Consider the following 27,914-nt stretch of genomic DNA (forward strand, 5'->3'; position numbering starts at 1 on the left):
AAAAAGGTTTACTTGGGAACGGGATTAAGTCCCGAACTTAGGCTTAAAATTAGTGAGTTTTTAAACTTTAACTTCGATTGTTTTGCATGGTTTTAGGTATTTTATTAGATGTGGTTGTCCACAAGTTAATCTTGGACCCTAATTTTCAACCAGTAAAGCAAAAGAAATGACTGATAGTTGAGGTCAGGAACAAATTTTTTAAAGAGGAGGTAACCCGGTTATTAAATATATGTTCAATTCAAGAGGAGAACTATCCTGATGGGCTAGCTAATGTAGTGGTAACATGTATAGATTATAAAGATTTAAATAAGGCATGCCCTAAAGATTCTTTTCTGTTGCCGAACATTGACCAAATGATCGATTCTACGGTCGAGCATGAATTGATGAGTCTTTTTTTTTTTGCGAATTCCAGGTATAATTAAATTAGGATGCACCCGGAGGATCAAGAAAAAACCTCTTTCATCACAAATTTTGGCACTAATTGCTATAATGAGATGCCTTTCGGGCTTAAGAATGTCGGGGCCACCTATCAAAGGCTCGTTAATAAGATGTTTGAACGTTAAATTAGTAAAGCTATATTGATGACATGTTGTTTAAGTCTCTTAGACCAGGAAGTCATTTGACACATTTTCAAGAGACATTCAATTTTTTGAGAAAGTTGAACATGAAGCTCAACCTTGAAAATGCGCTTTTGGTGTTGGGTCTGGGAAGTTTCTTGCCTTTTTGGTTTCTCAAAGAGGAATTGAAGTGAAACCCGACAAGATTAAGGTCATTGAAGATATCCCTGACCAATTGACGAGTGTGAAAGAAGTACAACGGTTAACTGATATGTTAGAGGCCCTTAGCAGATTCATATCAAGGTCATCGGAAAAATGTCATTATTTCTTTTCATTTTTGAATAAGAAGAATGATTTTCCGTGGACTCCGAAATGCCAGCAAGCATTGGAATACCTAAAAAATGTACTTGTCTAGTCCTTCAATAATGTCCAAACCGAAGGAGGGTGGGCAATTGTTAATTTATTTAGCAACTTCGGATGTTGCGGTGAGTGCAGTTCTGATCCGGGAAGAGGAAAGTACGCAATTTTCTATTTATTATGTTAATAAAATTTTATTGGGGGCGGAGACACGTTATCTGCACATGAAAAAGTTGGCTCTAGCTCTCGTAATTGCCTCTCGAAAGCTTAGACCTTACTTTCAATGTCACCAATAGCCGTTGTGACGACTTTTTCCTTGAGGAACGTCCTTCAAAAGCCTGAATTATCAGGTCGGGCTAAATGGGCAGTTGAAATTAGTGAAACTGATATAGAATATAAACCTCGGACAACTATTACATCACAAGTTTTGACCAAATTTGTGGCTGACTTTAGTTCGAGAATGATGTCTTTAGCTGCTAAAGAAGCAGTTTTGATATCGGGAACCATTTTCGGAGTATGGACCTATTTATGGATAGATCCTCCAACATAAAAGTGTTCGATCTTGGGATAGTAATAATCACTCCTTCGGGAGAGACCCTTAGACATGCCATTAGAACTGTACCTTTGACTAAAAATGAATCCGAGTATGAGACTATAGTTGCAGGACTTGAATTAGCCCATGGACTAGGCTCCAAGGTGATCGAATAAAGAGTGACTCCTAACTGGTAGTAAATCATATATATGAAGTCTTTGATACCAAAGAGGAGCATATGCGGCAGTACTTGAATAAGGTTCAAGTTTTATTTTTTCGGTTCATGGAGTGCTCGGTAATTCATATCCCAAGGGAAGAGAACGTGGAGGCAGACATGTTGGACAATTTAGGGTCATCCACGGAAATATAAATAGCCAATTTCGGTGTAGTAGTTCAAGTTTTGCACTCGATACTAGATGTGGATAGGTATTGTGAATTTAACTCAACCAACCTAATTTGGGACTGGAGAAATGAGTTTATAATATTTAATACATGGAAATTACCTGAAGATCCTAAAGCTTCCCGGATGCTATGAACTAAAGATGCTCGTTATTGCCTTGTTTATGGTCAATTATTCCGAAGGTCTTTTCAAGGACCATTGGCTCGGTGTTTAGGGACATCAAAAGCTTATATAATGAGAGAAGTTCATGAAGAGGTCTACAAAAATTATTCCGATACAAACTCGTTGGTTCTTACATTGATAAAGGCTGGTTACTATTGACTCGTATGAAACAAGACGCAAAAATATTCGTTCAAAAGTGTGATAGGTGTCAGCGTTATGTACAACTAGTGCATCAGCCGGCAGAGCTCTTGCACTCGGTGGTGTCATTATGGCCATTCATGAAATAGGGTAAGAACGTAGTTGATCCTTTACCTCAAGGGCTCGGGCAGGTAGGGCTGGGCATATATCGGGTAAAACTGACAGCCCGAACCAAAAAAAGTTTATTGGATCGTCGACATTGGGTTATTGGGTTAACTGTTTGGTAAGGATTTAAGTATTATTTGACTATTGGTTTATCGGCTCGGGACTTGATATGCTCAATTTTATTAATGGTTTAACCGATAACCCAATAAGTTTTATCAAAATTATAATTTTACCTTTAGGCATAAAGCCACTTTAGAGCTTCATTCTCTATTAATACTATGTTTGGACTTCTTAATTCTTAAGGTGTAATGGCTACTATTTTGTGTTGTTTCTATTGTATTTGGACAATTGGAATTGAATAAATCTTTTAATCCCTCATATAAAGCAGCTTTTATAATTACGATCCTCCAATATTAACAGTGTTCGACATATTTGCTAATTGATCTTCCCAAAGGATCCTCCTAACCAGCCTGGAGTACGCGTGCTATTTTTCTAGAATATGTTGTTGCACTTGCCACAATTATTGAATTAGTGCATTTTATGGTATTAGTATGTTTAACATTTCTCTCTTAAACAATAGAACATTATTACTTTTGATGAAAAAATTAATAGTGAGTTCTTAAGTCATTGTCTTGGAAAGATGCAAGTTAATATGTTGAAGTCATCCTCTTTCATTTCATAATCTTATTGATGTTCATTTGTGTGTGAATATATGAAGTGCATTTGAGCAAATTTTGTTGTTGTTTACAATTGAACAAATTTTTTGATGAGGGTAGACATGTGTCCATAAAACCTTTGTTCACTCTTTAGAATACAATTGAAAGGGGTCAAGGTTATAAGATCAATTAGCATTATACACTATGTCATCCCTATAAATTGAGTTGTCTGATCGGGTAAACCGATAACCGAACCGATATCAATCGATAATCGATTCATCGATACCCCAATAATCGTTATCTTGTTGGTTCGGTTGTCGGTTTAGTATATTTATAAATCGATAACCAATAGCCGATTCGATGATATTCACAACCAAACTGAACTCATCGATACCCAACCCTACATGTAGGTTCTAAAATCACAAAGTTTCTGGAGGGATTGAAGGTTAAAAGGATCACATCTTCTCCGTATTATCCAAGTGCTAACAGACAAACAAAGTCAACCAATAAGGTGATAATTCCAACCCTCAAAAAGAAATTAGAGGATGCTAAAGGCAATTGGCCAGAATAGCTATCGGGAGTGTTATGGGCGTATCGAACAACGGCGAAGTCAAGCACGAGAGAAACACCTTTTTCCGTGTGTACGACGCGAAAGCTTTAATTCCGGTGGAGATTGAGGAACCGACTATAAGGTATTCCCGGGCAAACGAGGAGGTAAATAATGAAGCAATGCTGATTAAGCTAGATTTGCTTGAAGAGCATCATAATTTAGCATATGTAAGGATGGTGGCAAAAAAAGAAAGGATGGAAAGATACTATAACCGCAGAGCAAATCTTCGATATTTCAAAGTCGAAGATTTGACTTTGCGAAAAGTGACTCAAAGTACCCAAGAAGTTAATGATGGAAAGCTAGGACCAATGTGGGAAGGACCTTATCGAGTTTTTGCTATCACCGGTAAAGGTTCATATTAGTTGAAAAATCAAGAGGGAGTAAAATTACCAAGCAATTGGAATGTGACTCACTTCAAAAGGTATTACTGTTGAAGATCCTTATTGATACTGAAAGTATGTGCTGCACTCTTTTTTCATTCATCCAGTTTTTATCCTAATTGGATTTTTCTGGCAAGAATTTTAATGAGATAACAACGTAAAGCATACTACGAAGAAGGATCATCAACGATAGCAAGAACTACAGTGTTCGAATTCTCATACGTAGCATCCGAACAATGAGGGACCTATTGTATATCAGAGCACTAAAAGTGTCATGAAGACCGGGGACTATTAGAACCGGAAGATGTATCTTATCAGGACTGAGGACTGCATGATCATCCCCATAGAAATAAGTAGTAAAAATTAGCCACATGTATTGGTAGCTTTATTTACTTAAGTGAATATTTACAATCCATCATGTGCTTCTTTGAAATTTTAAAATTTACTTAACTATTTAGATTTTAAATTTTAATGTGATTCATTCATCAAATTAATTTTTCAACTATTCAGTGTCCAATCGTTTGTAGAAAGTTCACTATACCAATTCGAGATTACGAATTATTATTATCAATTTACCACTACACCTTGGGCGGTTCATCAAATTATTTTATTACTATCTTTAATCTAGTAGATCATATAAAATGAAAGAAAATGCACGTATAGAAAATAGAAATAGAAAAGAAAATAAAAGATTAAAAAGGAGGAGAATTTTTGAATTTATATATCGATTCACTGGTAGTATATAGCAATTCAACCAAAAGGAACCGCGCAGAGTGAAAACGAATGACGATATTCCAGTCTATTTCACAACCACAGACCCTAATTCGTCAAATTTATTAATTTCTTTAAACCTGAAGAAATCATAAGCAATTAAAAAAAGGGAAAATGGTCATTTATGTTCCTTTACTTTGCTTTATTGTATAAGCCAGTCCCCCGTTATAATTTTAGGGGTATGAAAATCCCTACCGTCAGCCAAAATTCTAGATTTGCCTCCTTTTTGACGGAATGAGACACATAATAGATTTGATCTTAAAACTCCATCCCACAACTGAACTAACCCACCTCGACCCATATCCCGTCGAATCCCCACACCCTAAATTAAAACACCCAATAACCAAATAACCCTTCCCAAATTCATTTTAGAAAGGAAAAAGACAAATAAAAAATGAAAGATTGCTCGGCTTACTTATCTCTCTAGCTTCAGTAAAAATAACTGCGGTGAAAGGCCAGAATCTTTCAAAGGTATGATTTTCATCCTTAAATTAGTTCTTAAATGTTGTTTGTCTCTATTTCGTGTACTATATCGCACTAGAATAACTTCAAATATCTGGTTGTTGTCTAGGATTTTGTGTTATTTTGGGATTATGGCTTTATTCTGTTATTATATTTGGTTTTAGTTATTGATATTATTGATTTTATTATTGTGTTCTCATGCATATGATTGTTCGTTGGTGGTCCTTAAATATTGCGCTTTCAATTAGGGTTTGGAGTTTTCTTTTTCTTATTGCCTTGTTGTTGGATTTGTGGGGACCATAATATTCTATGTTTATTGGTGTGTTTCCTAAGGCGGGAGTTGATTATGATTTAGGGTTGTTGACTTTAGTAGGTTGTTGTTGTTGTTGTTGTTGTTTTGTTTTCATATTTTTTTAGTTTGGGTATGATTGAACCGGATCCCCATACGTCTTATGCATGTGATATAGTACATTGGACCATAGAAGTTGAGTATATTTTATTGTATAGATCTACTTTCTTTATTAAAAAGGGACCACTAATATGTTACTTTATGTTTATGTTCCTAAGTTCTTTATTAAGGGGCACCCTTTTATGTCTATTTTTTTTATATAATTTCTAAATTATTTAATTTGTTAGTTTCTGCCTTCCAATATATTCTTTCTTGCATATTTGTAGATTAAATATGATTCATTTAGATATTATTTTTAACTATGATGGTAAGTGGATCACTAAACCTGAACCTGTGTATTCACAGAATTTAGTCCACCATTGGAGAGGTTATGACTCTGACCTCTTGTCCTTTAAAGATTTAGTAGATGAATATATTTCTAAATTAGGATATATTGGGGTACAACAATTAATAATTGCTAGCCCATCTGAAAAATATTATGAGATTGAAGGAGATGTTAGAATTATACAACTTTTGTGTTTGGTTTGTGAGGAGTATAAAGTCATAAATGTGTATGTTGCAGATGAATGTGAGCTTTCTGTTTCTGTCACCAACATTATTTACCTTACTGACTCATATGCAACTATAACATTAGCTGATACTGATTGTAATAGTTGTGACTCTGATGATGAATCTGAGGATGAGCACGTAGAATGTGATTCTGAAGACTTAGAAAATTTTCACTTTAATCGTGGATACCCGAACAATAGATTGGCATGTTCGATCATTAATCGTTCATGTCCTTAGTGGAAAATAATTTATTTATTTTTATTCTTTCCTCTCCCGATGACCCTTGGAATGTACATATTTAGCACCTTCTTTGTACGGTCACTAATATTAACTTATTGAAGATACTGATTGGAATGTACTAACTAGTACCTTCTCCGACATGAACCAACATCACCAATATTACTAACATAACCAATTCTACTGAAAAGAATGAACTATTAATTGTCATTTAAAATAATAAATGGCTGGAATCCAAAGCTTACAAACATTACTTAGCCAGAAAAATTCAGTTAACTAATAATTGCCATTAGTACTAAATAAAAATATTATAGATACAAGATTGTCCTAAGTAATTCACTTCATAAATGAGGACGCAAATCCAACTAACTAGGGAACTTAAAATTATGATGAACATCTTCATCTTTAACTCTTTGCCTTGTAATTTTATAGATTTTTTAACTTCAAAATTCTTCATAGCCTCTGATACTTCAACCCTTTCCTTCAAGCCATCCCTTTTAACTTTAAGATCTTCGAAAGATATATTCAACATACTAATCTCTCGATTTGCAGCTTCTAATCGTACATTGCTAATTGCAATTAACGCAGCACCAAGAAACTCTTCATTGTGCCATTGCCAAAAACCACATCCTTCATAACGAAACATAAATAGCTTCAAACAACTGTTGAAACAATTGAAATTAACAGATATCGAAATAGAAAAATAAAAATTACCTCAGGTTTAGGACAAGGGTAGAATCTCTTTCTTGAGTTTAGGAGAGTTTTCGAAGTGAAATGATTGACAACTTCTCCACAATTGCACACCCTCTTTGATGAACAACTATTCTCCGACATTGTATGCCTTTCGATGACCTAAATAGTCCTAACGCATAAGTTCAAGACGAAACGAGATGAGAGAAAACATCAAAACTCTAAATTTGATCGCTATTGATTAATCGGTGGTTGATTTATGATGGGGAAGGGTTATTAAGTTATCGGGTGTTTTAATTTAGAGTGGGAGGATCCGACGGGTTATGGGTCGGGGAGAGTTAGTTCTGGAATGGATTTTTAAGTTCAAATCTGTTACGTCCTAGAAGTTTTATTTTGTGTCTCATATAACTTACATTAATTGTAAGAGGTTCCTTTTTGTTTGACAAATTTAAAAAAACTATGAGACACAAAATAAAATTTTCCGGGATAGATGTAGAACTTTGGCTGACGGTAGTGATTTTTAAAGTATGCGCGGGGGGAGGAGAATACAATAAAGCAAAGGAGAGGGACACAAACGACCGTTTTCCGCTTAAAAAAAGCTATAAACTTCAACAAAGCCCCTTTATTATCCTCTGTGTTGAAACTAATTATTTGGTGGGGTCCATCACTTTGATCACCATCTTCCAATTCTTGTTGTAACCATGGCGACAAGAATTCGAAGCATGGTGTTCAAAAATTACAGGGATACACTGAACGAGAATCGTATACCCTTTACTTCTTCAAAAGCTTTGGGTGGTACAGTCATCGAAATGGCCACTACTTCTTTTCTCAATTCTACTTATCGCTCTTACGTTCCTCTTAGCACCCAAGAGGATCTTGGCCTTCTACTTCCAGGTACTTGAGGATCTTGGCCCTTCTACTTCCAGGTACTTTCTGTTGCTTTCTATTTCCAGTAATATGGTCAGTTTATTTGGTGAGAACTAGGATCACTTTATTTTCTGAATATTTCCGGTATTTAGTTCGTTAAAAAATAGGTGCCACATAGTATTTATACCTACATATAGCGTAGGGGACAGACTTTTGGTGATATTTCCTTTTTAATATTAAGTATTTACTAGAATGTATATGTATTGGTTGAGTCTCCGAGCCGAAGGTCTTCCGGAAACAGCCTCTCTATCCCTCCGGGGTAGGGGTAAGGTATGCGCACACTCTACTCTCCCCAGACCCCGCTAGTGAGATTCTACTAGGTTGTTGTTGTTGTTGTATATGTATTGGTTGGTTGAAGCAAATGATATGGATCAAGAGTTGATATATTTGAAAACAAAATGATTTGCACTTGGTCATAATTGATAGAAGTCATTTTTACACATTTGCTATTATAAAGTATTCTCTTTGGAGAAAACACTGGAAAGTGATTTGGATAAATAGGTAAACATTTACTGCCATACAGAGCAGGCATATTTTAATTTTGTCTAGTCTCTCATCCTAATAGTTCTTAGTGGAAATAAAATAAACAGTTGTTGGCTTCTTGCTGAGGGGTTCACTATGTTTGTTCAGTTCATTTTGAATTCTGTGTATTCCGGTCACAGGGTAGCCCATCTATATAGCATAGCTGAAAGTGGACAAAAAAAGCTGTTCCCAAAAAAAGCTGTTCCCATAGTATTACGTAGGGTTAGCCCCTCTCTCTAACTAAGGATTCAATCCAGGGACGCTTCAGACTGGATTGAATCTTCCGTTTTTTTATATCAGCAAGCTGTAACTATGATTTGTTAGTTATTTTTGGTTTTTCATTCTAGTTTTTGGGATAGAAAGTCCCCGCTTGGTTATCTTTCAAATTGTTATTACTCCCTGTCTGTTACGCTATTGAGCTAGATTACAGATACAAAGAAACCTGAAGTTCCCTGCATCAATGATCTCCCAAGAGTAGCAAAGTTGTGAAAATTTGAATTTTCTTCTATTTAGTTTTTTCCATATGCAATAATGTGTGGGTACTCATCATTCAACAAACATTTCTTCTTCCAACTGTTTTTTCCTAGCTTCAATATCTTGCGGACGCAATTGCTACTACCTGGGTTCAAAATGCTAGCCTCTACAACTCATTTTCTCCTTCATCCAAAACTTGGCTTCTCTCCTTTTATGTTTTCCCAAGTGATCAAAAGAAGCTGAACTATACTGCATGGAAAAATCTGAACATATAAGCGGTACACACATTTGAACAATTTAAAATACATTAAACAATATGGGCATGAGATAAACGATATTGTTTCACTAGAATGGGGTGAAAATGTAAAAGCATATCTTTTAAATATTTTGAATTCTTTTATCTTCTTTTTCTATGAGGAAATCCATGTAAAAAGCTGATCGATAGGAAAACATGAAGTATACGAAACTAGGAAAAGGTTGATTCCTTTACCCCTTTGTTGCTTTTCTGGATGAATAGAGATAGTTTTGCGCAGAAAAAGGACGACAAGTTTCAGCTTTTCTCTCACAATATCAGGAGACTTACGGAGTGGAGTAGTATTTATTTTGTTTACAAAGTGCCAGCAATTGCAATTGGACTTATTCACCTAGGACTGTTTTTGTTATCTTTTTAATATATAAATGATCACTCCCCTGATCATGATAAGAAGGATCTAAAATTAAATGTGGTCTATGTGCTCTTTTTTCTTCAATTTTTTGTTTATATTAATTCAGGTTTGTAAGGAGGAAAAATCTCTTGATGAGAAATATCTTTCTTTCTTCCTCAGGGATGCATTTACAGTGGGCTTACCTCCAGCATGGGTTGATGTTTCTGAAGAAGTTGCAGCTAGCATACATCAGGCTCAAGTCAAATTGGCAGAATTAAAGAAGTGCCATGCTAAAGCTCTGACTCCATCTTTTGGTGATGGAAGAGAAGATCAACGTGTGATAGAGGTTCTGACCGTGGAGATAACAGATATATTAAGAAAGTCAGAGACGAGATTACAGAAGCTTTCAGCTAGTGGATCTTCTGCGGATTTAAATGTTAGAAAAAATGTACAGGTAGCAATCTGATGATTTTCTTATGTGAGAAGTTCATTTTATTGACTCAACTTCCAATTTATTTGAATCGACGTGTTAGTTTTACTGGCTATTTTTCTTCTCAAAAAATAAAGTTACTTCTTTCTTAGTAGGTATGGTTTTGAGCACACATTGGTAATTTGGTGATTTACAAACATTTTCTATCCACCGTGGGAGCATCTGATACTTTGCTGATGAATTTTCTTTCATTGAACTTTGCTGTCATGAAGTTGTTTTAGCTGCCTTATAGCTGGTGTATTTGAATATTCATATAGTGATATTTCTTTTTCCAGCGTTCTCTGGCTACAGGCCTTCAAAACCTCTCTGTTGAGCTTCGGAGGATGCAATCGCTGTACCTTAAACAGTTACGGCAGCAAATAGAGGTTTGTTAAATACTCTTAGGAGCCTGTTTTACTGTTCAAGTAAATGGAGCTAATACTAGTGGTAACACAATAAGAGAATATTGCGTAGTGAGAAAGAGGTCGAATCTATAATAATGTAGATGGATTCTGCAGTTAATGCCTAAATAGATCCTCGAATGGATGCTAAACACCCTGTTTACTTATGACGCTTTCATTATTTTATTTTGCTTACAATCTTTAGATAACAGGCAGATCTTTTGGCCTGTGCTTATATATTCTATTCTATTTCCTGGTGCAGGGACAGGATGGACTTGATTTGGAGATGAATGAAAAGAAGTCTAGCTTTCTTGATGATCTATCAATGTCATGGTAGACTTTCTGCCTTTGTGATTTCTGGTGGTTTTTTGCTTGAATTTGATTAATACTGATACCCTATTCTTTCGCTGGTTTCTTGATTCTGTTTGTTTCATTTTTGAAGTTCTGGGTTTTTACAAGATTACTAGAAGCATATTAGTTTATGGAGTTTTGAGACCTTTAAGGAACATAGAGGATGATACACTGCACAAACTGACATCTTAACCTATTGACTCATCGTGGGTTTTGAGTGGAATTGCATTTAAAGAGGTTTTAAGCACACTACCATGTTGGATGCTGTTACAAACACTATATTTCACGTGGTCGTTTTATCTTTCAGGGGTTCACTGAACTGCAGATGACCACTGGTCAGAGGAATGAGCACTTCACGGCAGAGAGAGAAAGGGAGATTAGACAGGTCAGTGAAGGGCCTTTCTGCACTGTTATATGTTTTTCACATATAGAATAACAAGTGCTTTTTTTTAATTTGTCATTTTACTAACATGAAGTCTTTGTAGGTCCTCAAATCAGTTAATGAGCTTGCCCAAATCATGATCTGTCAGTCCTAGTGATTGACCAGGTTTGAGTATACTCCTTATCTGTTCGCCAGAGGTATTTGCAGCAAATTGTCACTCCATCAAGTTGAAATCTGTTGCAGGGGACAATAGTTGATTGAATAGACCACAACGTTAAAAGTGCGTCTGCATCAGTGGAGGAAGGCTTCAAACAACTACGGTCTCTCTCACACTCTCTTGCTTTTTCTCACATTCTGTCCGTCTTTCATGAGCGCACACACCCTATAGCTTAGTAGACATACTTGCATATACATTACACACTATTACAAGCAGAGTTTTCATGTCATTTCATGTAGTGATCTACCACCCTGGGAACTTTATGTGTTCCCTTTGTTTTTGTATTTTCTGATTCTTGGTCTGTGTTAAGTATATTGTGGTAAGGACTTGGACCATTCTGCTTTATTATTTGGGCTAACAGTGTGCCCTTTTTTTGGAACTGCAGGCAGAGAGGACTCAGAGGAGTGGGGGAATGGTGAAATGTGCGTCTGTTCTTGTTATCATGTGCCTTGTTATGCTTGTCCACTTGGTCCTCAAGCAGATTCTCTTATAAACTTCTATTCCACTTTTTTGTTGTTGCTTTTCTTGGTTATAACCAGGGTTTTAGTTCTTCAGATTGGGGAGTTATCTTGAGGAAGCCCCATTAGCGCACTACCGACATGTTGGAGCAAAAAGATCTAATTGAATTTATGCGCTGGCTTTCAACTTGTACCTTCAAAATTGCTGGTTACAACTTTACAAATTGTAAAATGTGCCATGGCATTCAGCAATGAGAGTATACTTTTTTTAGATAAGGGCAGTGAGAAAGTTACATATCATGTGATTAACACTGGCAACACAAGGAAAAGGCACCTTGCTTCAATATTTAAAGACAATTCAGAGTTGAATCTTGTATGCGTTCCATTGGGAGTATGATTGACATTTACTGCTTCAGGAATGATAAATGCTACACACACAAGGTATATTATATAATTCCTTCTTAATACTCTAGGTCAGATAGTTGAACTTTGTAATATAATTGGTGGCATGTATTGAGATAGCAAAATGAAAGAATTGACAGGCTATGAGTATAAGAGATAAAGTTGGAAAAGAACATAGGTTATCATATGTCTAGGCACAGTGATCTTTGCAGAACCATGAGGAGTAGCATGGTTAGCAGAAGACTAAAAGCACTAGAGGCTAGAGACGTTCTGCGATTACTACCCGAAGGAAGTATTACCGGAAGGGAACACTCCTCTCCATTGAAGTAAACTGTACTTGGAAAACCATCACCTGCGCCTACATCAATTCCAGGTGTGCTCTTCTTTGTGAAAGATATGACAGATTGCACGGTACCAGGAACTGGAGGATCTTTCCTTGGATTGTCTCCTCTTCTTTCCGCAAGAAGGTAATTTAAGCCTGAAAACTCCTGTATAAATATTGTGTTGTTAGTATCAGGAATGATGGTTCCGTTGAAAGAGTACGCTTTTTCAAAACCTTGGATGGCTTTATCCAATTGTACAGCAGCAAACCAGTCAACAATGTTGCTGTCATCCCAATTAAACAGTGTTACTCTTGCAGTCCAGCCGTCTGTGAAATCACTAAGCAAATGCCAGTTAATGCTTACTCCACAGTTGTCTCCACAAGGCAAAGGAGTTGGCAAGTCTCGTCTTTTATCGCTGGCAAATTCCGTTGCCATTTCAGTTCGGTTGTCAAAGGGCACAAGAAGAGCCTGTGGTGGTAAAAGCAGTGCTGGCTCAGTGGCACTGCACACGTTGCCGGGGCGCGTATTGCAGCCACAGGCACAAGTTTTACAAGGAACAACTGAATCGTTGAAGAATGCAGAGAATGATACGCAACACTTTGGTGTCTTCTTTAAGGTGGAACTGCTAATGTTGCAGATTACTTGCCAACTAGCAACAACAGCTGTATCTGAAGATAGCCCTTCAGGGTTAGGAAAGAGGCTGGGAGATACTCGTACTGGTGGCCCACAGACGAAATTAGGACTGTAAGTTCCATTTATTTTCCAGTTCTGGGGAGGGTGGATTGCACTTATGTTGAGATCAGGTGACATCTTGTAGACTTGCATTACAAAAGCTGACTTGGATTTGCTTGCATCCATGATAGGTGGCAAAATTGTTCCATTTCTACAACAGAAGGGAACCATTCCTAAGGTTGTATCATTTGTCTTTTCCAAAGGAAGGTCAATAATTGTTGGTCTCTTTTCACAGTTTAAGGCCTTTGAAAAATCGATGCCCTTGTAATGCTCACCCTGCTTACCAAAGATGCAGTCCCCTGTATCAATAACAGTAGGATAAGCACCTTTCATGCTATAGATGAATTCGTCCCTCATCCATTCCCAGCTTAAGTGCCAGTTATCAAGACGACTAGTGTGGTCGTTATTTGAGATTGTGACTTGTGCCCAGTAATTGGATTCGAATGAGCTAGTGATATCATACATTATGGTAAGATCACCCCCTTGCCGGGGCTGGATTTCCTCATAGGCCGTGACGTTGGATCTGGCGCTTGAGTCTTTTACACAGCAAACTTGGGTTCGATTTCCTGCAACAAGGTCCCATAAAATACGAGGCATCAACAAGTTTACTGTAAGCTACCATGATCATTCTACCAACTCTGTAACAAGTGCCAGAGGTGGATTTCATGATTTATACTTGATGGTTCAATCTTTAACCTTTTTGGCAGTGAACTCATCATACTTGAAAATTATTGGTTCAGATTTAATATTCGTTGAGATTTTAGTGAATTTTCCCCTATATGTCTATGCTTCATGTTGAAAATACAATGTCCAAAAGCTACATCTGCCTCCGAGGGGTGCAGATATACCAGTATCCTTCTATATCTATATAGTTGGAACATATTAGAGAAAATATATTATACTAAGTTAGCACCCATCATCACTAGGTATAGCTGGTATAGGGACTGTAGAGACACTTTGCATCCACTTTCAAATGCTGTTGGAAGATTTAAACTTGTTTAACCTTTAAGGTTTTCAGCATTTAACTCATTGTACTTTGGAAATTATGGATTCAAATTTTAATTTGTTGAAATGTTAGTGATTTTTCACATATATATTTACGTTCTGTGAAAATATGGTAAATGTACTCATTGAACAGAAGCTCCATCCACCTCTGTCCACATCACTACACCTACTTGTACTGACTTAAAATCTTGGATTTACATATAAGTGAGATCAGTTTGAAAAATCCAAACTTTATAGTAGTTGTTAAGAAAACCATAAGGTAAACTTTGCCTACCTTGAGATGTAGAAGGAGGACAGGAGAAGCCATCGTTAGCGAGGGTGATAGAGGAAGGCAAGGGGATAACAGGAGATGCAACACCATACAGTGTACCAACCAACTCTATCCGAGCCTCCATCTGATTGATGTCTCCAGCGGTCTGAATTGCCGACTTAAGGTCAGTGGTAGGAAAACCAGCAAAGACAGTTCCATTTCTAACATCAGCCGGCAAAGTGGTTCCATCAGCAAGCACAGCTTGTGAAGCAGAGACCAAGAATTCCCTGTGCTGGAAGCCAACAAAGACCCTCCAAGACTTGAGCTCATCAGGACTATTATTGAGAATTGTGAGTGTGGACCTGAAATTGTAGGCTTGGTTGTTGGAGTCTGATGCCAAGATGTTTGGTGGAAGAGGAAAACCAGAGTTGTAGTCGTAAATTATGAATATGCCATTGCAGTTATTAGAGGAAGTTTGAGAAATGGAAACAGGAAGAGAAATGAGGATTAGTGGGAGAATGAAAAAACTGGCCATTGTATTATGATTTCTGTTGAGCTCAAAGTTAATGGTTGAGGGAAGCACAGAAATTTAAGATTTAAGATTACTATGGCTTACAATTAAGAAAAAAGGACATTTGAATTTGTCTTAATACAGACTGTTTCCTGTTTGTCCTGTGTTATGGTTCAAATATGGAGTAATAATTTAGTTGCATGGGAGTGGCTCGCCGGCTTCGAGTGCTTCTAATATGAGTACTAATATTTATTAATCCAAGCTAAGCGAAGCAAGAATATGTACATGCATGACCAAGTTCTGAATTCTTCTTTATTATTACTTATATATTCTTATTAGTAATATTAGTTAAAGAGACCATGTTTGACAGGTTCAGAAAGCCAATTATTATTATCATTATTTTTTATAAGGGTAATGCTCAAGTCAGTATATGCACATCTCAATTTGTGCACATAGTACCAGTTATACTTAATTTTATATTATTATGTTTCACGTTTTTCTTGGTATTCTTTTACTTCCTCCGCATTTATTCATTATAATTATACGCAGCTTTATCACACAATCGTTTGAAAAAAAATCTTTTTTTATTTCTATTAGGTTCCACATTTTTTCTTTCCATTTGAATGTCATAACATTAGGTTATTCTCTTCCCACATAAGTTTTGTTTAATCGTAATTAAATTAAAACAAAAGACTGATTCAAGATTTAAAAGCAGAGGGTGCATCTTTAGATAATAGATACGGATACTTGCCTTTAAGATTTTTCTTTAAATTTTTTCGATATAATAGTTCGTGTTTGAAACATAGGAGTACTTATATTTTGAATCTGCCTCTACTTAAATGACAAGTCGAAGCTTCAACAGCGATGTGAGCAAAATTCCAGGACTGAGAATGCTTGGCAGCAAGAGGAGCTATAACTCTTCAATGGCTCCACATATATCTAGCTTAAAATCAAGCCAAACTCTTTATCTATTTGAAATGGTTAAAATATACTAAGCATTACACGAAAATTAAGATGCCAAAGTTTCGTTACACAAAATTAAGATGTCAAACATGTTTTGTTTGTACAAACAATCAAATTAAAATGTTGTCATTTTTCAATCAACTCTTTGATATCTAGCCAAAACTTTTAATTGCTTTTCTTTTTTCATCTCCAAGCGGACGATTTATCGGTTAAAAGATTACAATTTAAATTCATGAGTAAGAAATACCAATCAGTTCTCACTTGCTCATTCCCTTGAGGAAATAAGTCTTTATGGCTTTTTACAATGTTAAAATTGAGAAAGTGTCTTTTTTAAATCTCTTATGTGTAAAAGTAAATTTTATAGGTATAAAAAACGAGATTGAGTCATAAAATTAAAAACGAATTTGTAATGGATTTTTCTTACTATTCAAGTGTCACAACCCAAAATCCCACCATGTGAGTCGTGATGGCACTTAGTATCTAAGACTAAGTAAGCCGGTTATAATAATAATTCAAGCCATTTTTGTTTTTAAAATAGATAATCGAAACCAACAGCAAAAATAAAGATACAACCTCCCAAGACTGGTAGTACTGAGTCACGAACTCTAACTGAATACATGAAATGATCTGAAGGAAATTAAATATACAATACTGCTCGAATAATTTATGATAGTACGATAACAGGGAAAGACTCCAAGGGACTACGACGACCAAGCAGCTCTACCTTGAATCCTTGCGATCACTCTCTAACTCTTTCCGAGTCCTATATCTCTAATACCTGGCTATGTACATAAAAAATGTACAGAAGTGTAGTATGAGTACACCACAGCGGTACCCAGTAAGTATCAAGACTAACCTCGGTGGAGTAGTGACGAGGTACAGTCAAGACACATCTAATAACCTGTGCAATATAGCATACCACAATAATAGGAAACAAATAGCAATGATACCAACAATTATCAACTAGTGATATAAACAACAGGAACAACATAAAAATCGCTCAACAAACTATGATTACAAGTACAACCATTTAATCAAGTCCTTCAATTACACATCTTTCATCTAAAAGTTTTCCAAAAAATAATCTTTAGAATATAATACTTACCAATAAATATATTTCGAATATACTTCCTTCAAATAAATATCCTTCAAATCTAATTCTTTGAAATAATATTTTGAATATAATTCTTTCAGCTTGCCTTCATATTTTTCGTAATACGGGCCTCACCCCACTTTCATATTTCCACGGCACCTCGTGCCCATATTTCTATCACAACTGCACGGATAACTCACATGCCAAAAATATCAATATATAAAAAAATATGCACGATTTACTTTACAAATAGTTTGAGTGAAGAAAATGACATTGCACTTAAATTAAAGCATCATATAAACTATTGATTTGGATGTAACTTATTAATTTAAAACATAATAGTAATTTCTTTTATTTAAAACAACTCAATCATTGAAAATCGCTAAAAATCAAAAATATAAATCTTCAAAGTCTCGTACTAAAAAGTCAAAGCGAACACAATGCAACAAGGAGCACAAAACACATAATAATAATAATGTAAACTATGACATCACAGAAGAAGATAAGAATTTACATATTAATGAAACAAAATCACCAAAGACAAGAACATAAATAAAGATATATCAACAAGGCACTACCGAGGTACCGTCTCGTAGTCCTAAATCATAAATAAATTCACAATATCTCATTTTTTTATATCACCGCGGGAGCCTTCACATATAATTTTAAATAAAACAATTTTCCCCGAAATAGCATCCCGCGTTTTAGCTACCCTTATCACACTGCATGACTTCTAGTAGTTCCCCTACTAGCCACGCGTTTCAAGTCACCCTTATCTCACCGCATGCGTTTCAACACACTGGCCTTATATCACCGCATGCGTATCAATATCATAATATTTCACAAATCGCACCTCAAGTGCCCAAATATCACAACATAATACAACTTGCACCTCAAGTGCCCAATTATCGCAGCATAATACAACTTGCACCTCAAGTGATCACATATCAAAGCATATCACAAATTGCACATCAAGTGCTCAAATATTACAACATATCACAAATTTCACATCAAGTGCTCAAATCTTACAGCATATCACAAATTTCACGCCAAGTGCTCAAATATTACAACATATTATAAATTTCACATCCAGTGCTCAAATCCTACAACATATCACAAATTTCACGTCAAGTGCTCAAATATTACAACATATCACAAATTGCACATCAGGTGCCCAAATATTACAACTTGTCACATGAATCAACAATACATTATTTTTCCACAATAAGAAGCCCACGGCTCGGTCATAATGCGTACAAAAATTCTAACAAAATGTTTGGGAGTGAAAACTCAACAAAATAATATTTCACAATTTAACACTTTGCCTAAATATGATTTACAGCCTTTATAACTCAATATCAATTTCAACAACATGAATTGAAAAGAAATTCATCAAGGGACAACACATTTTTTTTAATTCACAACTTCATGAAATAAATAGATTTATTCATCTTATTAACTAAATTTCTCATTTAAATTGTATGTAGATAAAATCAATAATGAAAATTATTTTCATAAAAATAGCAACTCAAACAAACACAGAATTCACATAAAAGTCAAGTAGCAATCGCACCAAATTATCATATAAAAATAATCTAGACAAATAAGGAATGAGACATGACAAATAAGAGATTTAATAAGTCCCAACAATTTTCTAATTTAATACATAAGATTGTCTACGAATTTTAACCGATATAGTTTGCACATATAAACCAAGTACGTACTCGTCACCTCGCGTACATGGTTTTCAATCACACAATTTCCACATAAGACTCAATGCCTAAGGGAAAATTCCCTCACACAAGGTTAGTCAAGATACTTACCTCAAATCACGCTATCTCAATCCAATAATTGATATTTTTCCTCGATTATCCAACTCTGAATGGTTCGAATCTAGCCAAAAGTAATTCAATACAATCAACACAGATTATTGGAATCAATCCCATGTGAAAATACCAAATTTTCCAATAAAATCTGAAATTAGATCAAAAATTGCCAGTGGGGTCGAAATTTACAAAATATGAACGCCCATTCAACCACGAGTCCAACCATACCAAAATTACTAAATTCCAACAACAAATCGACCTCCAAATCTTAAATCTAAGGTATAGAGAATTTCTACCATTTTCAACCCAATTCACTAATTTCATGATAAAAACAACAATAGATTCATGTATTTTAACCAAAATCGAGTTAGAATCACTTACTCCAATCCATATGGTGAAAATCGCCTCAAAAATCGCTTCAATCCGAGCTCCATAGCTCCAAATGTGTTAAAAATAGCTGAAACTCGCATTTTGTAATCTGTCCAGGTAAGTCGCAGGTGTCGAATACGATTTATAAATCGCATTGGGTAACTGCGATTTGCCTCCAGAACACAGCATTACCCGCCTTCAGTAAATCCATCATAACTCTTTGTACAAATGTCCAAATGATGAACGGTTTGAAGCTTTAGAAACTAGACTCAAAGACCTTTAATTTGATAGGTTGTGCATCGCATAACACCTTATATATATGTAGATGTGCTCGTCCAAAGTGTGATCTTGTGCTTGCTCATTTAGAATTTTAGCCTATCTTGAAATTTTCCAACTTGGCTTAGACTTAGGCTTCTCCTTAGGCCCCAAATCACTTATAATATACTTCGTACGCTTATTATCATATCCAGTTAATATCCATCATATTAATAGTCCGTCTTTGCGCACAAAATAATATAATTAGCGCACATCAACTTTCTTAATAGCTTAAGTACTTCAAAAAATTCTGAGGTGTTACATTCTCCCCCACTTAGGATCATTCGTCCTCGAATGAGAAGTAGAGTCCACCCCAATTCTGCACATAGCTTCACTCTTTTCTCACACACCTCAAGTTCCCAAAATTTTGACTAACTCTCAAATTTTCTAGAAATTTCGGCAGAGTCTCCCATGTAATTGGGTCTATCCACCTGTCAGAGTAACACCAAAATAACTCCTAACAACACATCCACAACCCAAATCAATAATACTAATCTCAGCATTACAAGAATTGCATCATCATAGTGATATTTGACCATAAAACACATCATATATGTGTCCATAACTACATCTCTGGTCTTAATAATTATCCATAATTGATTACAACATCGCCAATTAACTTGCTGAAACAAAATCTCGTTTCGAACCTCCACTTTACTAACAACGAGGCGCGAGGCATGACGACCTCGTAATTATTTACCTGAATTAACGAGTCACATTTTACGCCACTTGGCACTCACATCATAGGCTGAAACTAAATAATTATAACACGAATTTAGCAAAAATATGCATAATAACACATAAAAGAATTATCAGATAAGCCTAACAGGCATGACTCCCTGCTAATACTATAGTACAAATTATAATTTCACAAAAAGAATAATTTAAACACATAAATTTTCATCCCAAGGATCTCGTCCTCATATAACTTCAATAGCAGCACATAGCCCGTTTTAAATATTTCACATCCTCTAAAAATTGTGAGAACCTCGTCCTCAACTCTAAATCATAAGTATTTTGCATATTGTGCCAACTGAATTCTTTTCATTTCCTTTCTTTCTTCTTTTAAATAATTTCCGTTAAATAAAATCACAACATATAAAGAACCCTCATATCGATAGGGAATATAATTCACAATTGAAATTAATTATTTGGAAATTACATCAAACTCACCGAAATGATTAACAAAAGTCACTTTTAGCCTCAACACTATTCTTAGTGACCAACACATAATGATGGACATAGCTATCTCCATAACATCTCCCAACAGGAGTATTCATATAAGTAGATTTTAGGATTAAGAAACTCACTCATGAGTGGAGAATATTAGGAGGATTTGCCTCGCTACTCAGAACCGAATCAAGTTAATGAAATTGTTACTTTGTAATAACCCCAGATCGTATTTGTAATGACACTATCTGGTGTAGCGACCTCTGTCATACCATAGAAAATATATCAATGGGTTGGGCCCCACCTCTTAGGTGCCTCTACCCACTTGTCCTCCACTTCTAACTGATAGTTATGTAGAATGGAGTACGTGGCCTGTGTGTTCCGATAAAAATAGGTTTCTCCCAAGTCTCGAATAATTTCTCATGATGTGCCTAGTATCACCACACTCAAAACAACCCACTTGCAGTTCGGCTTCTCATACTGAGTCTGTGTCGAATAACTGAATAACTATTGTAGGAAATCCCGTGCCAGTGGTGCATTAAAAGATGATTGTCCCACATAAGTGCCCTGATTAATTGGAGCACAACGAGTATTCGAAAATGCGGTCTGGGCTGGCTACCGCCCAAGCCTCTGCCATAATGAGTTATAACTGCAAAGAAGAATCTGTCGAATTCTACAAAACCTCGAGACCTTTTGGTCTCCTTCGAACACGTTTTAGCATCTTAGCAAAAAAAAAATTACCACTAGTCGAAATGAAGTATCAGCCTGTAGTTCCCGAGTCATATAAAATTTTATGATCATAATAGAGTCCTTTAATGAATCCATGGACTCGTTCTCTTGCTGTAGGAACGAATGTAGGGATATGACGTGCTAATGCACTGAACCTGATGGCATATTCTGATATTGTCGTGATGTCCTTACACAACCATTCAAACTCTGCGCGCCACACATTACGGAGAGTCTGGGGAACAAACTTTTTCAAAGCATTTCTGAAGACTGAGCCCAAGTAGGTGGTGTTGCATTGGTTGGTCTGCCCTCTCTATATGCTTTCCACAAACACCGATGGAGAATTATCTCTCCCAATGCCAATTTCTTCTTTTACTATACTGACTTAACATTGTTAAGTTGATCCATTTCTTTACATACTCTTCGATTCTTGCTTGGGTTAACTCTTCCCCCTATTTATACACAACGATAAGTAAAGCTCCATACAGACAAATCTTGGAACGAACCACATAGTCTAGAAGCTCATCAGCCATCGTACTTCCTCTGAAGCACCCCAGAATCCGCAACCGAGACGTTCACGCTGAGTAGACCTTCTGTAAATTTAAATTGGATTATCTAACTCATTTGGTACTGAAGTATAGGATTATTAAGGACGCAAACATACCGTAAGTCCCAAATTTATCCCTTGCAAAAATCTCAAGCCTTAAACATGTGCAAATTTTGGGGAACCTTATAGTACCACAAATATACATTTCAGGCCAAGACTAATATAACATGTGACCCCACAATCCGTTCATTGATAGTGGACTCCCCCACTTGGCGCTAAGTCATAGGTCACAACGTCCGATGATCCACAATATTAACCTTTACAGCTCGTACAAATCAACCAGATGCCAAGGTCTATTCTACCCCCACACGATTCACGAGTGATCTTTCAATACATCCGCATCTTTAGTCGGGACCACATGTTGAGACAATGTTGAGCATTTCTAGTTGCCTTATAACCCCTCTGTAGTATCATGAACAATTGGCGTATAGTTGATATCGAGTGCGTAATTTCATACACGAGTGGATGCAAAAGAACATAAGATATATGCTTCAAGCTGAATAAATACCGCACGATAAGGAATGAAAGAAGTGGAAATTTTTTTAATAGCTTTGTAGCCTCTCAAAGATAAGTACAGACGTCTCTGTACCGATCTGCAAGACTTTACTAAACTCGTTCGTGACTCGTAGAACCTATGAACCTAGAGCTCTGATACCAACTTGTCACAACCCAAAATCCCACCATGTGAGTCGTGATGGCACTTAGTATCTAAGACTAAGTAAGCCGGTTATAATAACAATTCAAGCCATTTTTGTTTTTAAAATAGATGCAAAAATAAAGATACAACTTCCCAAGACTGGTAGTACTGAGTCACGAACTCTAACTGAATACATGAAATGATCTGAAGGAAATTAAATATACAATACTGCTCGAATAATATTGATAGTACAATAAAAGGGAAAGACTCCAAGGGACTACGACGACCAAGCAGCTCTACCTTGAATCCTTGCGATCACTCTTTAACTCTTTCCGAGTCCTATATCTCCAATACCTGGCTCTGTACATAAAAAAATGTACAGAAGTGTAGTATGAGTACACCACAACGGTACCCAGTAAGTATCAAAACTAACCTCGGTGGAGTAGTGACGAGGTACAGTCAAGACACATCTAATAACCTGTGCAATATAGCATACCACAATAATGGGAAACAAATAGCAATGATACCAACAATTATCAACTAGTGATATAAACAACAGGACAACAGGAACAACATAAATATCGCTCAACAAACTATGATTACAAGTACAACCATTTAATCAAGTCCTTCAATTACACATCTTTCATCTAAAAGTTTTCCAAATAATAATCTTTAGAATATAATACTTACCAATAAATATATTTCGAATATACTTCCTTCAAACAAATCGACCTCCAAATCTTAAATCTAAGGTATAGAGAATTTCTAACATTTTCAACCCAATTACTAATTTCATGATAAAAACAACAATAGATTCATGTATTTTAACCAAAATCGAGTTAGAATCACTTACCCCAATCCATATGGTGAAAATCGCCTCAAAAATTGCCTCAAAAATCGCTTCAATCCGAGCTCCATAGCTCCAAATGTGTTAAAAACGGCTGAAACTCGCGTTTTGTAATCTGTCCAGGTAAGTCGCAGGTGTCGAATACGATTTATAAATCGCATTGGGTAACTGCGATTTGCCTCTGCCCCAAAACACAACATTACCCGCCTTCAGTAAATCCATCATAACTTTTTGTACAAATGTCCAAATGATGAATGGTTTGAATTGTTAGAAACTAGACTCAAAGACCTTTAATTAGATAGGTTGTGCATCACATAACACCTTATATATATGTAGATGTGCTCGTCCAAAGTGTGATCTTGTGCTTGCTCATTTAGAATTTTAGCCTATCTTGAAATTTTCCAACTTGGCTTAGACTTAGGCTTCTCCTTAGACCCCAAATCACTTATAATATACTTCGTACGCTTATTATCATATCCAATTGATATCCATCATATTAATAGTCCGTTTTTGTGCACAAAATAATATAATTAGCGCACATCAACTTTCTTAATAGCTTAAGTACTTCAAAAAATTTTTGAGGTGTCACGTCTCGGAATCCGACGAAAGTTACAAAATATGAACGCCCATTCAACCACGAGTCCCACCATACCAAAATTACTAAATTCCAACAACAAATCGACTTCCAAATCTTAAATCTAAGGTATAGAGAATTTCTACCATTTTCAACCCAATTCACTAATTTCATGATAAAAACAACAATAGATTCATGTATTTTAACCAAAATCGAGTTAGAATCACTTATCTCAATCCATATGGTGAAAATTGCCTCAAAAATCTCTTCAATCCGAGCTCCATACCTCCAAATGAGTTAAAAATGGCTGAAACTCGCATTTTGTAATCTGTCCAGGTAAGTCGCAGGTGTCGAATACGATTTATAAATCGCATTGGGTAACTGCGATTTGCCTCTGCCCCAGAACACAGCATTACCCGCCTTCAGTAAATCCATCATAACTTTTTGTACAAATGTCCAAATGATGAACGGTTTGAAGCGTTAGAAACTAGACTCAAAGACCTTTAATTTGATAGGTTGTGCATCACATAACACCTTATATATATGTAGATGTGCTCGTCCAAAGTGTGATCTTGTGCTTGCTCATTTAGAATTTTAGTATATCTTGAAATTTTCCAACTTGGCTTAGACTTAGGCTTCTCCTTAGACCCCAAATCACTTATAATATATTTCGTATGCTTATTATCATATCCAATTGATATTCATCATATTAATAGTCCGTTTTTGCGCACAAAATAATATAATTAGCGCACATCAACTTTCTTAATAGCTTAAGTACTTCAAAAAATTTATGAGGTGCTACATCAAGATAGCTTCTAATTTTATTGTCAAAAGAAAAAAAGGCAGGGAAAAAAATCAAAGTGAAATGATTATATAAGGTTGATTAGAAAATAAGTGTCGGAACATCATGAAAGAACATGCCAAAATCTGCTTTTTAACGAGAAGGCATATGCTTTTATTCCTTTAACTAAGGGTGTACACAGGAAACCGACAAACCGCATCAAATCGATAATTCGAGTCAAATTAGAAAAAAAAATCTGACTATAATTTGGTTTGATGTTAGGAAAAAAATCCGACCATAATTGGTTTGGCTTTAACTAAAGAAAATCAAACTGAAACCAAACCAACCCGACATTACATGTATACAAATTTTAAAAATATTTTATACATAAAAATATTTATTGTAATGTAATTTATAAATATGACTTAAACTCTTAGTTCTCTATTTTAATGTATTATTTCATTCTTGGACTTAGAATTTTTGAATGGTCAAATATATTTTTAGCCCTTAAAAGTTAGTAACTCAAATAAAGCCCAAAGCAAAGTCAAATCAACACTAGTGCTAACAAAAAAAATTAAATTCAATACTAGAAATGACAATAGTATTGGATATTTACTTTTTTTAGTTTTGCATTGATTTAGATAGTGAAAACGTATAACTCACTTTTAATATTATTTAGTCATATAATTAATATTTAGTACTTATTAGTCGCACTTAATTTAACATGACTTAGTACTTTTAGATTATGTTTATTTTTATTATAGTCTTTTAATTAGCAATATTTATCTTATGCGATTTGTTGAATATTTTAGTATAATCATGACTCATCTCACATTATTTTGTATTATTTTATTGGGTAATATTTTATATAGTTTTATCTTACTAGAACCTAAGAAATATTAGCGCACAACTTATAAATTTTATGCTATGAAGATTTTGCCGGGAAAAAAACCCGAAAAACCTAAGAAAATCGAAATCCGAGAAAAGTCGTGATTGAAAAACTTGACTTTTGTTGGTTTGGTTTAGTTTATAAATTTAAAAATCCGAGACAATTGGTTTGGTTTGGTAATTGAAAAATCCGAACCAACCCGGCCTATATACACCCCTACCTTTAACGATAGGGTATGTACTACAGTTTTTAGACAGGTACTAATATAGGGAAAATATAAAATTGATCGGTCGGCCAAAGCTAATTGTATTCGCTAGCTAAAAAGTGTATAGAACATATATTATTTTGTATATAGTACACTTATATACAAAAAAGCGTATACATTTTATCGACTATTATTTTGTAGTAACAAATATATCCTCTACTATTTGTCCTAATAGTACTTTTAAAATAATCTTGTGTTCGTTTTCTTACCGGAGACTTTAGGGCAATTATACCAGCAACACATTTAATTTTTAATTTAAGCTATTAATCTTAAACAAAAAACTTTTCATTTTTCTATTTGAGTGTTACAATTTCTATAATTCTTTTAATTCTATTTTTTCAATATAAATTCAAGAGTCTTTGAGCTTGATCTTGAATTTGTTTTATCTGTCGCGAACGCTTTGATTGTTGCCATGAATTGTATCACAAACAAATAGCCTTGATCTTGAACGCCTTGTATTTAATTTGACTTCATTCTTTATCTTGAACGCCTTGTATTTAATTTGACTTCATTCTTGATCTTGAATACTTGAAATTTATGTTGAAGTGCTTGAATGCTTGAACACTTGCAGTTTGCAGAGAATTGTGGCCTTTGATCCACGAGCTCCCTTGTGTCTTCTTGTTATAATTTCTGGTGTCTTTTCTGAGTTATGAAAACCCCTATTTATAGTTGTGGGAGGGAAGAGTTATGATAAGAACAAACTCTTTCCGACCAATCAGATTGAAGAGTGACAAGGCCACATTTGATTGGCTAGAACATATCACTTACATATGTGGCGCAGTTTCATTAGCCTTTTAATTCGACTTGGCATGCCTTGTCATTTTGACATGTGGCATAATCCCATGGACTCTTCCGTTTAACTTGGCGTTCCACGTTATTTGACACGTGGCACTAAACTGGGCCTCTAGGAAGATGTCATCTTGGGCTTAATTAAGTGGGCACATCATTTGTAGCCCAATTAAATGGGCTAGCCCAATGGATGCAGGCTTATTTATTTAATCCATATATATTGGACTTATATAACTAATCCAATTATATTAGCCTAATAAATTTATTTGAACTAATATATCTTGAATTTAAAGCATAGTCCAAATTATTTTACAGATTTAATTCCAATAAAATTTATATGCCTACAAATGCCCCCTACTTCAGGACTTATCGAAGTGTACACCTGTCGAGCTTTGAAGACGTGACTTGAAGTATATAAAAAGCAATTATTACACTTCACTGGATTGACTTCTTATAAATACTCTCAGTTGTAATGATCACGCCCAACTATGCCTTATAAAAAGGACAAAGCGGTAGCTGCAAATATATTCCGGTTAACAAGTCTAAGGTCGAATCCCACAGGGAATTAACCTATCAATCACAGCTATTGAACTTACACAAATTCACGTATTCAATCTTCAAAGATATTTAAGTAATAGGTTGGATGTTTACTAACTAAATATTATGTAATAAAAGTGTAGTAATTAAGAACTAACTATAAACAATTTGTAAGCAAGAATGGGAATGGTCTAAGGTTCTGATTTCCCCTCTTGTCGGAATCCTTTCAGCTATGTTTGCTATAAATTTGCCTAAGTCTTCTCTATCGATCATGAGCACTCTAACTGTCGTAACTCTCTCCCGAGTAATTACAACAATATACTAGACATATTCTCCCGAATTACGCTAGCTGGCCTTAGTTGCAGCTCACTTAGTTAGCACCC

The 27,914-nt window shown here is 35.4% G+C and overlaps 2 protein-coding genes across 2 annotated transcripts; one reads left to right on the forward strand and one right to left on the reverse strand.

Annotated features, from left to right (window-relative positions):
* The first annotated feature begins 3,552 nt into the window (after positions 1-3,552).
* Positions 3,553-12,187, forward strand: LOC104246473 (uncharacterized). Its single transcript, XM_070157305.1, has 10 exons — positions 3,553-3,928; positions 6,162-6,352; positions 7,829-8,001; positions 9,823-10,096; positions 10,408-10,497; positions 10,775-10,845; positions 11,171-11,248; positions 11,349-11,410; positions 11,489-11,565; positions 11,848-12,187. The coding sequence occupies exons 1-7, from the start codon at positions 3,553-3,555 to the stop codon at positions 11,190-11,192; spliced, it is 1,197 nt and encodes a 398-aa protein (XP_070013406.1). The 3' UTR covers positions 11,193-11,248; positions 11,349-11,410; positions 11,489-11,565; positions 11,848-12,187.
* Positions 12,188-12,504: 317 nt separating this feature from the next.
* Positions 12,505-15,167, reverse strand: LOC104246472 (COBRA-like protein 7). Its single transcript, XM_070157306.1, has 2 exons — positions 14,657-15,167; positions 12,505-13,943 (listed from the first exon to the last, which is right to left on the reverse strand). The coding sequence occupies exons 1-2, from the start codon at positions 15,165-15,167 to the stop codon at positions 12,505-12,507; spliced, it is 1,950 nt and encodes a 649-aa protein (XP_070013407.1).
* Positions 15,168-27,914: the final 12,747 nt, after the last annotated feature.

The sequence above is a fragment of the Nicotiana sylvestris genome, chromosome 9, assembly GCF_000393655.2.
Source record: "Nicotiana sylvestris chromosome 9, ASM39365v2, whole genome shotgun sequence".
Taxonomy (NCBI): domain Eukaryota; kingdom Viridiplantae; phylum Streptophyta; class Magnoliopsida; order Solanales; family Solanaceae; genus Nicotiana; species Nicotiana sylvestris.